The 15,557-nt window shown below is 40.8% G+C and overlaps 1 protein-coding gene across 3 annotated transcripts in view; it reads right to left on the bottom strand.

Annotated features, from left to right (window-relative positions):
* The window catches only part of tspan9a (tetraspanin 9a), a 250,066-nt gene that overhangs the window by 27,769 nt on the left and 206,740 nt on the right, over nucleotides 1-15,557 (bottom strand). For all 3 annotated transcript variants that reach the window (XM_054775441.1, XM_054775440.1, XM_054775439.1), the window contains 2 exons: nucleotides 9,496-9,687; nucleotides 6,205-6,279 (listed from right to left, as the gene is read on the bottom strand). In XM_054775441.1, coding sequence (XP_054631416.1) covers nucleotides 6,205-6,279; nucleotides 9,496-9,687 — 267 coding nt within the window. The remainder of the gene's footprint in view (nucleotides 1-6,204; nucleotides 6,280-9,495; nucleotides 9,688-15,557) is intronic.

Below are 15,557 nucleotides of genomic sequence, written 5' to 3'. Positions count from 1 at the left end.
GGGAATGAAAACCACTAAAGTCACCCTCTTAAAGTGTCGGAACTGAACACGCCCACAATTCCCTCGCCACACACATGCCAGGATCCACCGGCAGACGAGAACAAAAGCCGCTAGATCGATCGCCTTCAACCTGAGTCGCATCACATGCACCTCGAGAAAAAAGTATAAAGTACATGTTTTAAACATGTTTTCTTATGATGTAGCGTCTGAGGGCTCATTGAGGGCACGTTTTGAGGTCACGTCAACTTTACATTTTGACTCCATTGTCAGGTTTTTCGTCAGCAGGTTCAGAGAACGTGCCATATACAAAAACGCAATACAACAAGGCGTGACATTCAGCATACAACATACACTGCCGGTCAAAGGTTTTAGAACACACAAATTCTCTGGAGGAAAAATCTAAATTTTGAAGTGTGAAGATGGTCTTTCTGTCTTGAATTGTTAATTGCCTTTTTTTGTTGTCATTTTTGTAGCAACAAATTACTTTCTCCAGTTCAATACTGTTCAACTGATGCTCACGAGGGTATAGTACCACAGTGTGTTCCAAGCACTGCTTTTATGCAGACAGAGGAGGTAGTAAGTACTCTAGAACTTGCAACAAATGCTACATTACTAGCACCAACTGCCAAGGCTTGACCCACCTCCATTTCTGCAGAACAGCTTTAAATTGTTGGGCCATTTTGTGGTACTTGAAACAGGCATTTTTGTATAATTCTGACATATACAGTACATCATTTTTCAGTTTTGGGTAACCTTACCCTTTTTTTTTAACCTCTGGCACTTCACCACTTACCGTTGTACCATTTCAAGGTATTCATTGGACTTGAACGACTTGAATTTCTATAAATAACTGGAAAAATTGGGGTGTTGTAAAACTTTTGACCGGTAGTGTATACACACACTTACTGCAAGCAGTGCACGATACACTTGGACGATACACATGGAAATAATAGACTATTGGCAATGAATTAATACAATTTCATGGAACAAACACTAGAATTTAAGTTGTAAATGTAGGTCCTAACGGCACACCAATGGATCCAATGCTGTTACTTTTTATTCATGTTCATCTGATTCATAAAAAGTATTGGCAAGTTACACTGCGTGCTGCTACTGCTGACATATTCTTGCTACAAGCAGTGGAAAATCAGAAAAATCTGGTAAGTGTTTGTATTAATGTTCTAGACCTCCGCGTAACCAGCTGGACTGCTCTTGATGGAAACCCGGTCACAGACATGCACAATAGGTGCGAGGAAGAGGAGGAAGTTTCTCCGATACAATAACAAAGAGTGGAAACAATTTTAGGACAGATTATGGCTGAATGGACAGCAATTTCAATTTGAATATGAAAGACTAAACCATCGTTGCAGGCGTCTGTCAATATAGGCTTAAAAGCGGCCAGCTGTGGTATGTCTTCCAGACTTGTTAATAAATGCCTTGTGATTAGGAGATCAAGTAGCAGAAGAGGATTAATGATTCCTCTGATCACAGCCTGTAGCAGAGGATGAGGAGACCCTTATGCAGCATAGCAGATTCCACCAGAGGGTAGAAGTCTGGCTGGACACTAATTTTCCTGTAGCTACACAACAGCAGTCTGCGGAACATAAAATGGCACAATATCCTAAAATTGCAGGACAGCGTTATACTGTATCTTTTCTTTCTAATGACGTTTAACGACCAGTAATTGGAAACATATTTAGTAGTCATCAGATTATTGTGGCTTCACATTCCCTTTGGTATAAAACAGCATCACCAGGAGTGACATAAAACAGAGTTATTATTCACTGGAAGTGATGTAAATGAGGCACTTCTCTCTAAAATGAAACATGATGTCCTAGTAAATCACATTTAGGAAATTGTTATTGCTGTTTTTTTTCTACCAACTTTGTATGACTTCACAGTTAATGGGCATCCTCTCTATTTGGGTTACATAGGAAGGATCAAGGTGAAGATTTTTCCTCCACCAAAGTTAGCCAATAATATTAGTGAGATAAGGCAGCAGACATATTTGCTCCGGGCTGGGTGTGCCTGGAGACCTGATCCAAATCTAAGAATGGATTGGCTGCTAAATGAATGCCTTTATCTGTTTGGAAGACTAAGTTTGAACAAACATCTCTAAACAGCGATGGAGAATTAGCTAGAGTCCTGCCGGGATTGAGATAAATAGTCAAACAATATTTACTTTTTCATGATATATCCCATATTTAATCACTCACATTAGCATATATCCGGAGTCGCCAGTTACATTTATCCAAGGGCCAGAATTTTTCAAATGTTATCGTTCAAAAACAAATGTACAGTCGACCGTCTCCACTTCGCGGCTCGAACTTCACCTGTTTCGTGGTTGAATACCGCCTTTTACGAGTAAAGAAATATGCATATACAAGCACATTTTACGTGTTTTTGACTAAATGAAGCATTTTCAAGCATAAAAATATATAAATGAACCAAAATACTAATGCAAAGCATTCAGAAGATGCATTCAAAGACATTGTGATATGCAGTATTCTACACTGTCAGTAATGTTACTGTGATGTTCGGCCGCACGGTGGCCTAGTGGATACTTTGAATAGTTTGGACATCTGTGTGGACTTTGCATGTTGTTCCCTTGTGTGTGTGGGTTCTTTCCCACTCCATTTTCAGTAAATGCAAGTGTTGCAGTCCGGTCAGTTAATTGTCTACTTTAATTGTCTAATTTTTTAAAGAGTTCATAGCTCCATATCGGTTTAAACGGCAGTCATCTTCTTCTACTGCTGCTTTGTTGTGACGCATATTCCTCGCTGTTGCCTCTGCAGAGTGGAGGAAGTACTGCATGACGGAGCATTTTCCTCGTGAGACTGAATGGTTTCACTATTTGGGTACGTTTGGCGGGCCGAATGAAAAGCTCTGGCAGGCCTGATGTTGTCCGTAGGCCACCTTCGGATGAGCCCTGCCATAGATCAATAAGGACGATTCAAGACATTCCTGGCTCAAAAACCTAATGCTTTAAAAGTGTAATACTTGAAATTTGTGCTATTTAAACATGCTCACTGTTTTGTGCTCCATATTGGACTGCCACTGTCCCCCCCCCTCCCTCAGAAGTCAGTGGTCAAGTGCAGACAGCTGCATTACACACTTTCACGTGTGGATATGCTGGATTTTGGCATGTTATCAGGTTACTGCCATAAATCATAGAAACGAGAGAGATGACCTGTACACGCTGAGAATATCTGAAACATTGTCCATTGTTTATAATACTTACTGTCAGACCATAAAGCTAATCCTTCTCTTTGGCCTACATCAGTGAAATGTGACTCACTTATAGTCGTATCCAATGTGTCTGTTCTGTTTGTTCTCAAGACAATAAAGTAGAATAGCATTTTTACTGGAATACTGAAAGTAGAAAACTGGCTATTTTGCATCCCTGACTTGGTTGAGGCCAAACATCAATGTAGCGCATGGATATGTGATGTAGATAGAAGATATAGTACAGAACTCCAATGCCCCCATTGGAGTTCAATCCATTTTTTGGGGGAAATATCCCTGAAGTCAAATGTATGGTTGAACAGTCCATCAAGCATGATGTGGAACAAGATTACATTTTGTGAGATCACTGATCATCTGCGATCTGATCATCAATGTGGGCCACATCGCAGTTATGGTTACCCACAGAGGGTCGCCTGTAACTCGAAAACCACCTTGGTTAGCGTCATTAATTAGTTCCAGAAGGTTGTAACCGAAACGGATGCTAACTGAATAGATTTTCCCCATAAGAAATAATGTAAATCCAATGCATCTGTTCCAGAAACCCAATAATGTTAACACAAAACAAGTTTTTACAGTTTTACAACTACAGTTTTACATGCAGTACACAATTCCAAATGCATATAAACGCATCTAAATGACAAATGCAGGCGATAAATGAAAATTTAAGGTTACTTGTACCTTCCTTGAAGACATGATTCTTGACATGACTGTTCCCAAAGACATGATGTGACAGCGAGACACCACACGGGCACCACCTTTCTGTTTTGCTGTGCGTTATGTCTTCAATTCAAAAGTGTTTCTTACCTCAATAACCCAAAATGGAGCCACGGAAAGTTTCTTTTTTTTTTTTGGAACAATCTGATGGAAGATGGAGAGCACTCCAGACTGCCACAGAAAGGTTCAAGTTCCAGCATTTTGATAAAGAAGGTGAAAAACACTATTGAATGGAATTGAATTCAAGAAATAATTGGTGTCCGTGTTGCGTCTCGTTGCTACTTTGTGTCGTAGGGAACACTCACTCATATGCATTTAGAATTGTTTTATGCATGCAAAACTATAAAAACGTCTTCTGTGTCAACCGCTGATCACATCCTAGACGGGCTACATTTTGTTGTTAGCACGATAGCTTCTTTGCTAGAAGCTAAGGGTGTTAAGAACACAGTTGGACTCACGCAGTTTATTAATAACACGACGAGACGCGCGCACCATCGTACGCTAACGTTGCTTGTCGTGTGAAAGACATTTGTTGCCTTCAAGATGACCTATTTGTGCAACATCAAAAGTAAAAAAAAAAAAAAACAAGACAAGACCAAAAACAAAAACAAAATCTGTCGTCATTTACAAGAATAAAGTCAAAATATTAAAAGAGAAAAGTTCTAATCTAGAAAATAATATTTATATAATAATATGTTGAGGAAAAATAATGCCATTTTAGTAGCATAACATTGAAATATTAAAGAAAAAAGACATTTTTAAAAAAGTAATATGAAAAACAAACAAAATAACAAATAAAGTTGTAGCTTTTTGGAAAGTTTGATTGAGGAAAAATGTAATAATATTACGAGAATATAGTGAAAACATTATGAGAATAAAGATAGATGGATACTTTAGTGCAGCTCTGCAAAAGTGGCATAATAAACTGAACCACTTAAAAATAAAACAAACAAAGCAAGATAGGAGAGATAAACAAAAATAAGAAAATAGAATAACAACAAATAAATAAATACAGAGCAGATCACTTCACTTCAATAATACATAATAAGTTAGTAAGTCCAGTCCTGCGTGTGTTTTTACCGCTCTCCCTCTGGCCACGTGAGGAATGATCCACTCATTCTATCAGTGGAGCAGGACAGTGATAGTAATCTGCCATTGAAACTGCTCTTCTAAAGTCAAAAGTCATCTAAAGTCAAAATATCAAGACAAAAATGTCGTATTCTAGCGAGAAAAAAGTCGCAATTTTACAAGCATAAACTAAATAAATAATATTATAATATTATAATAATATTATAAACAAGAATAATGTAATTTTAGTAGCATAGAGTTGAAACATAAAAGTTGTTTTTGAAGTCGTAATATTATGAGAAACAAAACAAAATCAAGTTGTAATTATTGGAAAATTAGTTGGGGCAAAAGTTCGAATATTATGAGAATAAACGCAAAATATGATGAGAAGATTATTTAAGTTTAAATGTTTGGGGAAAAAAAACAACAGCAAAAATGGGAAAAAAGAGCGAAGTTGATACAAATGTTAGGCTTTTTCACCTTTATCACAAAGCTGAGATGCAGTTTTTTCTTGAAATACTGTATGTATAACTTTTTGTTGTTGTTGTTGTTGAAAATATCGAAGTGGCGCTTTTATCCTTTCATTTTTCACTATGTGGCCCTTGCTGGAAAAGGTTTGGACACCCCTGGTTTAATAACATTTGTTGATGTTGGAGGCGGCACTGTTTGCATTTTGGCTATTAATATCGCACCACTTTCAAATACAATGATTGATTTGTCCTTGACAACTGAGACTAGTGCTCTCCCTTGCTTGTCGTGTGAAAGACATTTGTTGCCTTCAAGATGACCTATTTGTGGAACAATATGATGGAAGATGGAGAGCACTCCAGACTGCACAAGGATATCAGTAATCTCTCGAGCTTTAAATATTGTCATGTGCTGTCAGCACATGCACGCGCACCTAACTTGAACCTAACAGGGGTCATGGGAAATGTGCTTCGGAACATTTGTGGCAACTGGTAGGGATTAGCCTGCATTTTGGGTTCTAACCTTTGACAGCGGACCGCCTCTACTTGGAATGTTTCATGCATTCACACCCTTCTTTGCATTTTTTGGTGGAATATCCTCCTTCGCATGTGGGAGATGTCACTTTTAGATTGACGGAAACTAACGAAGGAAAACAAAGAGCAGAACTTCAATTCAATTCGGATAGCACAGAAAACCAATTGAACCCACCTTATCTGAGTACACAAAGAATAGGATGAGTAATATCACTTCTGCCAGGAGAATTATCAGCAGGACGATGAAAAACTGTCAGAAAAAAGGGAGAAAGAACCATTTTAGAAAATTGTTTCACCAGGAGCTCCTTCCCTTCAAGCTCAAAAGATAAAACAAAGTACACAGACATTTTATCATTTGTATGCCAGCGACATAGGAGTGCATGACTGCATAAAGTATGTAGATTACATACGTAATAAAGGCAGTATGCTGGGAATTCAAAATAAGTGTTGAATTTATAGTGCGATTACCATTAACGGTTTGTTTCAGCAACCTCATTATACAACCCAGAAAAAGAGGAACGGAGGAGGAGGTGGGAGTGAAAGCGTGAGGGGAAATAAGACCAACCAAAGTGCCGGAGGCCTCATGAAGATGTGAGCGGGAGGAAAGCGTGTTTTAATATGTCCCGAGATTAATTTCCAACACAGCTTTGGAGCTCATCTACTATTTTTCTCTCCCTACTTGACTTCCACTGAGTTCAATATTTACCAATCTTTTTTGCACAGCATGGGACAGGGCATGCAGACCTAAATTCCAGAAAACGCCAATAAGAATGTTTTTGGGGGATATTATTTGTTTTGTATAACTAAAGAAGTCAGGCTTGTAGTGTAGCATGTAGACCCGGCATCACCGGGTCAGGGATGAGATCCTGCCCCAAGTGAGGGAAGGATGGATTGTGAGATTGACATGTGGACTGGCGCGGTGCCTACACTGATGCGGACTATGCATCGGCCCGTCATGGTAAAGAGGACGCCGAGTCAGAAGGCAAAGCTCTCAATTTACCAGTCGAGAACCGTTTATAACCTCACCTATGGTCATAAGCTTTGGATGGTGAAGGAAAAGATTGTGGGTAGAAGCCAAAATCAGTTTCCTCCATCGGGTGGCTGGGCTGGCTCTCCTTTAGAGCTAAGCCTCGGCTTCTGGAGGAGCTCGGAGTAGAGCCATCGCTCCTCCACATTGAGAGAAGCCAGATGAAGAGGCTTAGGCATCTGGTCAGAATGCCTCCCGGACGTTCCTAGGCCAGCTGTGCGAAGAACAGAATCGGTGACAAAGGACAGCCTTGGCGGAGTCCAATGTTCACCAGAAACCGGGTGGGCCGGGCTCCTGCTCCGGTTGTACAAGGGCCGAATGGCATGTACTCGCGTGTCACCAATCCCGTATTCCCAGAGCACCCCCCTCAGGACACCGCGAGGGACACGGTTGGATGCCTTTTCCAAGTCTACAAAGCACGTGTAGACTGGTTGGGCAGTTTTATTAGATAATCATTTGCTACTTCATGTAAATATTCGCCATGTTTTGAATTGTTGGTTGTTGCTAGTTATAACTTGCCGGCTAACACCAGTATCTTACTTACAATGACAATTTAGTGTAATGTATATCATTAACAGGAACACAGTGGAAATCAAATAAATCATTGAGTCGTTGTTTAAATGTTATGCAGTTCTTTGAAATATATGAATAAATTACGCTATGATTTAAAATAGGCTACTTTTGAAAATGTACCCGACATGTCAGGTGTATTTGCACAAAGTATTGCGGCCAGTGTAGCCTGAATTTTACTCAGTGTCAAATTGGAAAACAAATCAGTGGTATTGCACATCACTAATGATGAGGGCGCACACACAAAGCACAAAACGACTGCTCCGAGCACACGATATGTCGCAAGACCAGAACGTGACTGTATAAGCCACAGGGTTCAAAGTGTGAGCAAAAAGTAGCGGCTTATACAACGGAAATAATGCTAGTTTTACAGGTTGAGGAGGACATCCCTGAGCTTCCTCATTAGGAACATGTCAAAGTAGGGAGTCTGATGTATTGGGTCTAGATCTAAACTCTAATGTGTTTAGGTTCTGCACCTCTTACGTACCCCATCATGAGTGCTGAGATGGACAGGACAAATGATAAATAGAACATGAAAAGGCTAATCCCAAACACGCACACACACACACACGCGCGCCCTCTGTGCCTCTCTGTTGTTTGACAGGTAAGGGAAGCCAAGTCCAACAGTCACATTTGGTAGAAGTTTTGACTGATGCAAGGACTTAAAAGAGTTGAGCTAAAGCACTTAGAGCCCCACCTCCAATTCTCATTTTTTCCGCGCCGTTCCACTGGGTGAACCTATACAATTAACTTGTGCTACTTTGGGCAAACGGAGAAACACTGGGACAGACAAGTCATGAATAATAAATTACACTCGTAAAAAATTCCTGTGTGCCACATGTACAGTATTGTAACTATCTTGATTGACAGCACCTTCGCTGGACTGTGATCAGACCACATGGAAATTACCCAGACACATTTCTGCTCCAGTTTCTCGACAGGAAGAGTGTGACGGATTAGCTTCTTTTGTTAGCCCCTGAGAGTTGCTACAATGGATGGCGTTGCTTATTTACCTGCTGCTAAAAGGAAGTAAGGTAATGAGCTGAATTCTTCCCCATCTGTGACAAGTGCAACTTGATTGACTGATTGACTTTTTGAATTTTGTGACAAATCACAGAAGCGACACTAAAGGAATAGACAAAATATTCATACTGCAATATACACTCCTGTTCAAAATTTTAAGACTGTTTAGGTATTGTGGAGAACATTCTGGAAAACATTTGTTATTCTTCTGGATCCTTTATGCCAATAAAAACAACAAACCAGTAGTTTAAGGCAAGTATAATTGTCTGCTCTTGCTTTTTTATAAGGTGTAAAAGACGTCTTTATGGTAAACAGCACAGAAAAAAAACACACGATGGACGCACCCATGAAAAGACCTAGAAATGTACATTTTTATAAACTCTAAACCAACTCCAAAGTCCACCTGAGGGCCATTTGTGGCCCGTGGCTGTTTTTTTTATATTGGCCCGTGGCACATTCTGAAAATATAATTAACAAGAAAACAAAAGCAAAAACACAAAAACAACAATCAGCAAAAATGGAAAGAGCAGTAATTTTACACGAATAAAATGTCCAAATCCTAAGAGAAAAGTCATAATTTTACGAGAATAACAATTTTAATTTGAAATATTAAACAAAAAAGCTGATTTTTTAAAAGTTCATATAATGAGAAAGAAAAAAACCAACAAATTAAGTTGTAATTTTTGGAAAATTAGGTCGTGGTAAAAGTTAAAAAAGAATAAAGATACAATACAAGAGGAACATTGACAAGAAGAATGTTGAAATAGCGGGAAAAAAAAACGAAGCAGAAATGGAAAAAAACCAGCTGTCATTTTATGAGAATACAACACAATTAAAAATACTCACACTCAGAAGCAGGCACTTGTTCTCTTTGATGGCACCAAGACAACCCAGAAAGCCTGTTACCATGACGATGGCACCGATGGCAATGACCATGTTGGCAGCTGACAGTGCAGGGAACGAGGGCGAGAAGGTGGCGAAGCTGCCCTGAGACACCGAGAGCCAGATGCCCACGCCGAGGAGCCCACAGCCACACAACTGCAGGACAAGACAAAATATTTGCAGAGATCGGTCAGCCATTGATAAAGAACCAAACCAGTCAATTAGTCTGACTGTCCCAGTCAAATACACAACATTTAGTACTACAGTAATTACACGCATGTCGAAATGGAAAGAGATTAAAGCTCATCACTGGATGCAGGCTATTCCGATGTTACACGTTTGAAATGATTACATTAAAACCAACAGCAAACAGAGATTTAATTAACGCCGCCGTGCCCACAAATGGCAGCTTCAAAGAAACCGCAATTCACATGCAGTTGATGTAAACACCGCCTAGAGGGAGCACTGCGCTAATCCCACGCTGTCATTAGACCAGGCCCCACAGTATATGGCACGTCTGGTAGTAATGCAGAAAAGATTTAAAGCAGTGCCTTTGATTGACGGAGCGGAGCATCCCGCCCACCGCCCACTCATGTAGAGGTCCATCCATCATGGAAAAGAGCCAGCACAACGTACCCACCGCACTGTGAAATATAGCCCACGAGTTAAGTGGTGGCATATTTTTGTCTACGCCAAATGGAATGAAATACCCAGGGCCATCTTGAAATGAATAAAACAAAAATCTCAAATGAGGTAAAATATGGAAAGGTGCCACAGTAAATCACCATGCCGCTACCTTTCCGTGCTCTCGTTTCACGTCCCCCCCCTTCCATTTTCATCTTTGCAACACTGGTTGAGCACACTTTAATGCCTGTCTGCAATATAAAGCGAACCGGCTGTGCACTCAGTCAAACAGACACTCACACATTCATTCACACACACTCGCTGGACATTTTATTACGCGCACCTGCACTGTCGAGCCATTACAAGCACGGTTTCATTGACACTGTGAGAACCGGAACATTTTCACTCCGTTTTAGACCAAGTACGGCCCTGTGCTTATCTACCACCAAGACATAATTTCATTTTATCTTCGTTGACACACACGCAGTTTTCTAGATATGCCACATTTTAATCTGTGTCTGAGGAGGGATTAGCTGGCCAACTGAGGGTGGATGGGTTGGTGTCTAACATGCTAACTACAAAAAAGGGAAGTTTACACCCACTGAACCGCCTTTCTGACAGACGCTATAAAAGAAAGTGTAACAGGTTTGTTAAACCGTCATTGGCCGCTAATTGCTCTCTCTCCAGTGCTGGAACCTCAATTGCTTGTATCCACTCCTGTTTGAATTCAATTGTAAACTGTCCTTGAGACTCCTAGACTCATTTGGCAGCCGTTAGAATAAAAGAATCTGGGGGGACTTTTGCCCTGTAAAAGGGACGGTTCCAACAACTGTCAGAATGGAATTCATTTCCTGTTTTTCTTATTGTCTTTGTCTTTTTAAAGTGGTCCACACTGCCTCATACCAAGAAAAGCTTCTAATATTTTGTGTCTTTCGTGTGCCAATTTGTGCATGTGCACCTCAAGTGTGCACTGTGTGCATCAAGTAAATATATACGGCACATATTGTGCTTATTGTACATAGAACAGATGCATAATTTAACAAGGAGTTAACATCACTAATACCTGCAGCTTTGAGGAGCAAGGTTGTTGAGTGACGACAGTACATTGCACCTCTACAAAATTGTGTTCAGATTTCAGGGGGTGACATGTGAGAGTATGAGGTGATGATGATGATGAGCGCTATACCTGCAGAGTCTATAGACACCAAATAACAGACACCAGAGGTAGTCAATGCAGTGTAGGTTTACTCTCATAAGCTAATGAACTTTGAGCAGTGAGGTCTCTTCACCCCCGCCAAAGAAAGGGCTGTAGTAAGTATGTGGTACTCCTGAGTGGCAAACAAATAGATGCAATTATGAGGGAAGTCACAAAGAATCAGAATGAAAAACCACTTAAGTAGTACAAATCCGGCACGGTGAAGGCATGCACCCTGCTATGAGGCCCTCAAGGTAATTTAATATGATTTTATTTTCCCTCTCAGAGTTGTTTACGTTACAGTTTGCAGGCAGACACTAATGTGCACAATGTGAGAAGCAAAGCTTACGTTGTCATATAGTGTAAATCCAAAGAGTTGGGATTATTGCAGTCTGCATCAATGAGACAGTGACGGAACTAAACCTTCACAAGAGTGTATCATTCATTTCAACTGTATATTCTAAATGTAAGTCTTCAATGTTTATAATTGAAAAGTTGTCACGTTAAAGTCAACCAGAATTATATGCACTTTTTTTTCTGATAAGGATTGCAAATACGCAATTTTACTGCAAAGTGTTGCGAGGGGAGAGTAAGGCATCTTTCTTTAATACTTCTAATCTAATAGGACACCTCAGAAAGAATCACTCAGAGTCACGCCTGCAGTAAAATAATAATGGACGGGAGACGTGCTGAATGAGACCAGTTTATAATTTCACTGATTGTACTAGTCCTGTACTAGAGTACTATAGTGTAGCGCTTTGGCTATAATTTACATTGCATATTGCAGTATTTGTGTATTTATTTGTGAAAAGCACCCATCAGCATATCGGGTATTGCTAAGAAAGCCAATGTTGAGCATCTCTAAATAGAACGCTAAGTCTTCAAAAGTCCATCATACGACTCTCGCTGCACCACAACACACGATACCAACTCTTATTTTAAGAATGGAATATTTTCCCTCTGTTTCAACAAAACATGTTGAAGGCTTGTTCATAGCAGAAACATGACACACGATCACAAGACCAACACTCTATTCTCATAGCTATCTTGCACACATCTCGTGTGATAGGCTTTTATAGCCTGACTTAGCTCCCTTTTTCCAGGTATCTGTTCTGTGTGAATATTCCACCTTTGGCAGCAGTACCAAAGGTCTAACAGAGGTTTCTGTGTGAAAAGACTGCTGGGACAGGAGTATAAAGTTTCACACTTGAGTCTCACTTCTACCGCCCTGTTGTGTTGACAAAAATGTTGATGTCCAACGAGGATAGGTTTTATTATTGTCTTTTTGCATTGGGTACAGTCCTCTATACAGTGCATAGTTTTGTCTGCATCGCTGCTTTCAAGGATATTCGTAGAGGTGTGTGTGTGTGTGTGTGTGTGTGTGAATGTGAGCGAGAGAGAGAGAGGGAGAGTAGACTGAGAGAATGACACTTACACTGTATAAATTACAATAAAGGTGCACATGGTTTCTTATCTAGTAGGAAACCACACTAGGTGGCAGGAATGGGAAACCCTTTTGCTCTTTGTACAGCCTTGATTAAAAACGGGAGAAGTGAAATCATCCGTTAGAATTCCTGGAAAAGGTCATGTCTCTATGCAGCACCACTAATAAACCCAATCACAGCTGAAAGTCCTCAGAAAGCCAGATTATATGGATGATGAGGGTCTGAGGACACACAGGATGACTATGTCGTTAAAGAGGCCAGAGAGATTTACAGCCCCGAGAGGAGAACACAAGGAGGTTTAAGAGTCCAGGTGGGCAGAGATGCGGTGCCATCACTTAATTGTGTTTAATACCCAGTGAGGGAAGCTTGTCCAAGTGTGACGCCATCTTAAGCGACTGGGAAACCAGCCTGCCCCCACTCAATCTGTCTAATCTCCGCCTTTCTTTTACGGCTACTACGATTACTACAACTACGACAACAGCAGCGCTGCAACAGAGCTCTGTGCCAACGCCATAGGGGATCCTTCCAGTATTAGCACTCATCTCGTACGACACATGCTCTTGGAGTATTGCACTGAGCTGACCCTGAGTCATTCTCCTGAAATCTTTATGTTCCTTCAGTTGTTGGACACTCTTGCTTCGATATCCCATCTACAAGGAAGGATAGATGAATCCTCTGTATACTGATGGCATTAAAAAACAACTGTAGCTTTGCACCATCCATTGCATTGCATTGCATCAATCAGGGTGCACATGCTGCATGGATGTGATTGAAACGTGGGCTGATTGACAGAAATTGGCCAATAAGCATGGCTTCACAGCACATATGCATGCATCGTGTTGCGGTTTCTGTGATGGGTGTTATTTAAACCATGTGATGCAAGTGTTGATGTCTTTTATGACTTTGTAGGTATAGTCGACTTAAGTATGTATGACTGTTCATCCTCTTCTCTATGACATCCCAGCAGTTAGAAGCGCCATGTATGGAGCTTTACAGTGTTAGGTCTGGGACATTTTCCACTCATTTTCCACGGCAACGTGCTTATCTACCACAGAAACATAAAGACATTACACTTGGAAAAGATATGCGCACACTCACACACAGTTTCTAGATATGCCACCTTTTAAATCGCTGTCTGAGGAGCAATTAGCTGGCCAACTGAGACGGGCTGGTGCTTAATATCCCAACAACTGAAAAAGGAAAGTTTACACCTATTGTACCACCTCTCTGACCGACGTTATAAAAGAAAGTGGAACAGGGTTCTTCTTCGGAGACCGATTGGATTTCACTAAACCTTCGCTGCCCGCTAATCACTCTCTCCACCGCTGGCATTGCAATTGCTTGTATCCACTCCTGTTTGAATTAAATTGTCAACTGTCCTTGACTCATTGACTCACAGCTGTTGGAATAAAAGAATCTGGGTCGATCCCAAAAAACAGCTAGTGTGTTCTTCGGTAACTGGTAGCTGGTGCATGTTTACTCTACTTTTTAAATAATACACAGCAACTCGTGTATCTCTGCTTTCATTTCTGGAACGAAATGCCAAAATGACTCACGTCTGTTTTGATGTGCTGATGTTCCAAAGCGCCCAAGAATTTTGTTACATCTTTGTTTTACGTTAATTGAGAACATCTTCCAGCTGTTTCGCAAAGCTTTTCCCCCAAGCTGAGCTCTTACACCGAATTGAGTTCAAAAAAGGTAGGAAGAAGAAAGTCTGAAGGAGGCATTTTTTCTCATTGTGTAGACTGACATGTGTGACCTTTTTACAAGTGTTTGCCAATATTGGGAACACCCGAATGGAGCTTAATGTTTAAATGCCATTTTTGAGAGAAGTGAGAAAAAGATCTTGGCAGAGCGGTGATAATATTAATGGAGGCAAGTGGAGGACATGAGCTGTGACGCTTTCCAACCAGATGAATGAGGCCCTGCTGTTTTGAGTCCTGTAACAAGCTTGCGGTGACTGCAATGAACTGTGCGTGGCAACTGTGAAGCACATGTCCAACGGAGGGAAGAATGAGGTCAAGGCGGTCAACCATTAGATGGTTGGAGGAGGGATATGGAAGGAGTGTATGGACAAGTGAGATGTGTACAAGTGGAAGACACATTGGGCTAAGAGGGAAGAAGGAAGAGGAAAATTGAGGCTGACTCTTCATCCCAATGACTAGTGGGGAAATAATCAGTCTGTGCAGTAAGTGGCTCCGTCTCACAAACCCTCCCAACACGAGCCCCCACTTTCATCTCCCCCCTCAGGGGAGAGGAATGTGTGCATCTGTGACCTTTTTGCGCTCTGAACACTCGGAAAGGTTACTCAGCGAGTATGTCCTGTCAAAAAGAGCGACAGCTTTTGTCAAATTACTGTTGTCGTCAGAAGCGATTGCCATGAGAAGACGCGAATGCAGTTGGGAGTGCGTCGGGTAGTTCCAGTTGAGTCGTGTGTGCGCAAGCATGTGTGGCTGCAGCCGCTTAATAAAAGCTTTATAGGCACCGCTAAATAACTCCAAAGAAGAAGATATGTTTTCCATGGAAATAACAGGCAATTGTGTTGGCCATTAAAAAGCACTTTTACCATGACGGCACAGTAAAAATTAAAACAGTGAAAAAACGATGAATGCACTGCTGGAGTGAGGGGCCCTTTTAACACTTTTTACAATTGCCTCTGCCTTTGCAGCATTCACCCCATTTTTGAATGGAGATTTTTTTCTATGCTGCACAACATTTTTTGCTTATTTACCCAGCATTGATTTTGTACAGAAATGAAGACA

The sequence above is a fragment of the Dunckerocampus dactyliophorus genome, chromosome 5, assembly GCF_027744805.1.
Source record: "Dunckerocampus dactyliophorus isolate RoL2022-P2 chromosome 5, RoL_Ddac_1.1, whole genome shotgun sequence".
NCBI lineage: Eukaryota > Metazoa > Chordata > Actinopteri > Syngnathiformes > Syngnathidae > Dunckerocampus > Dunckerocampus dactyliophorus.
Note: the sequence above shows the minus strand (reverse complement) of the source record. Positions and strands in the feature narration are given on the sequence as shown.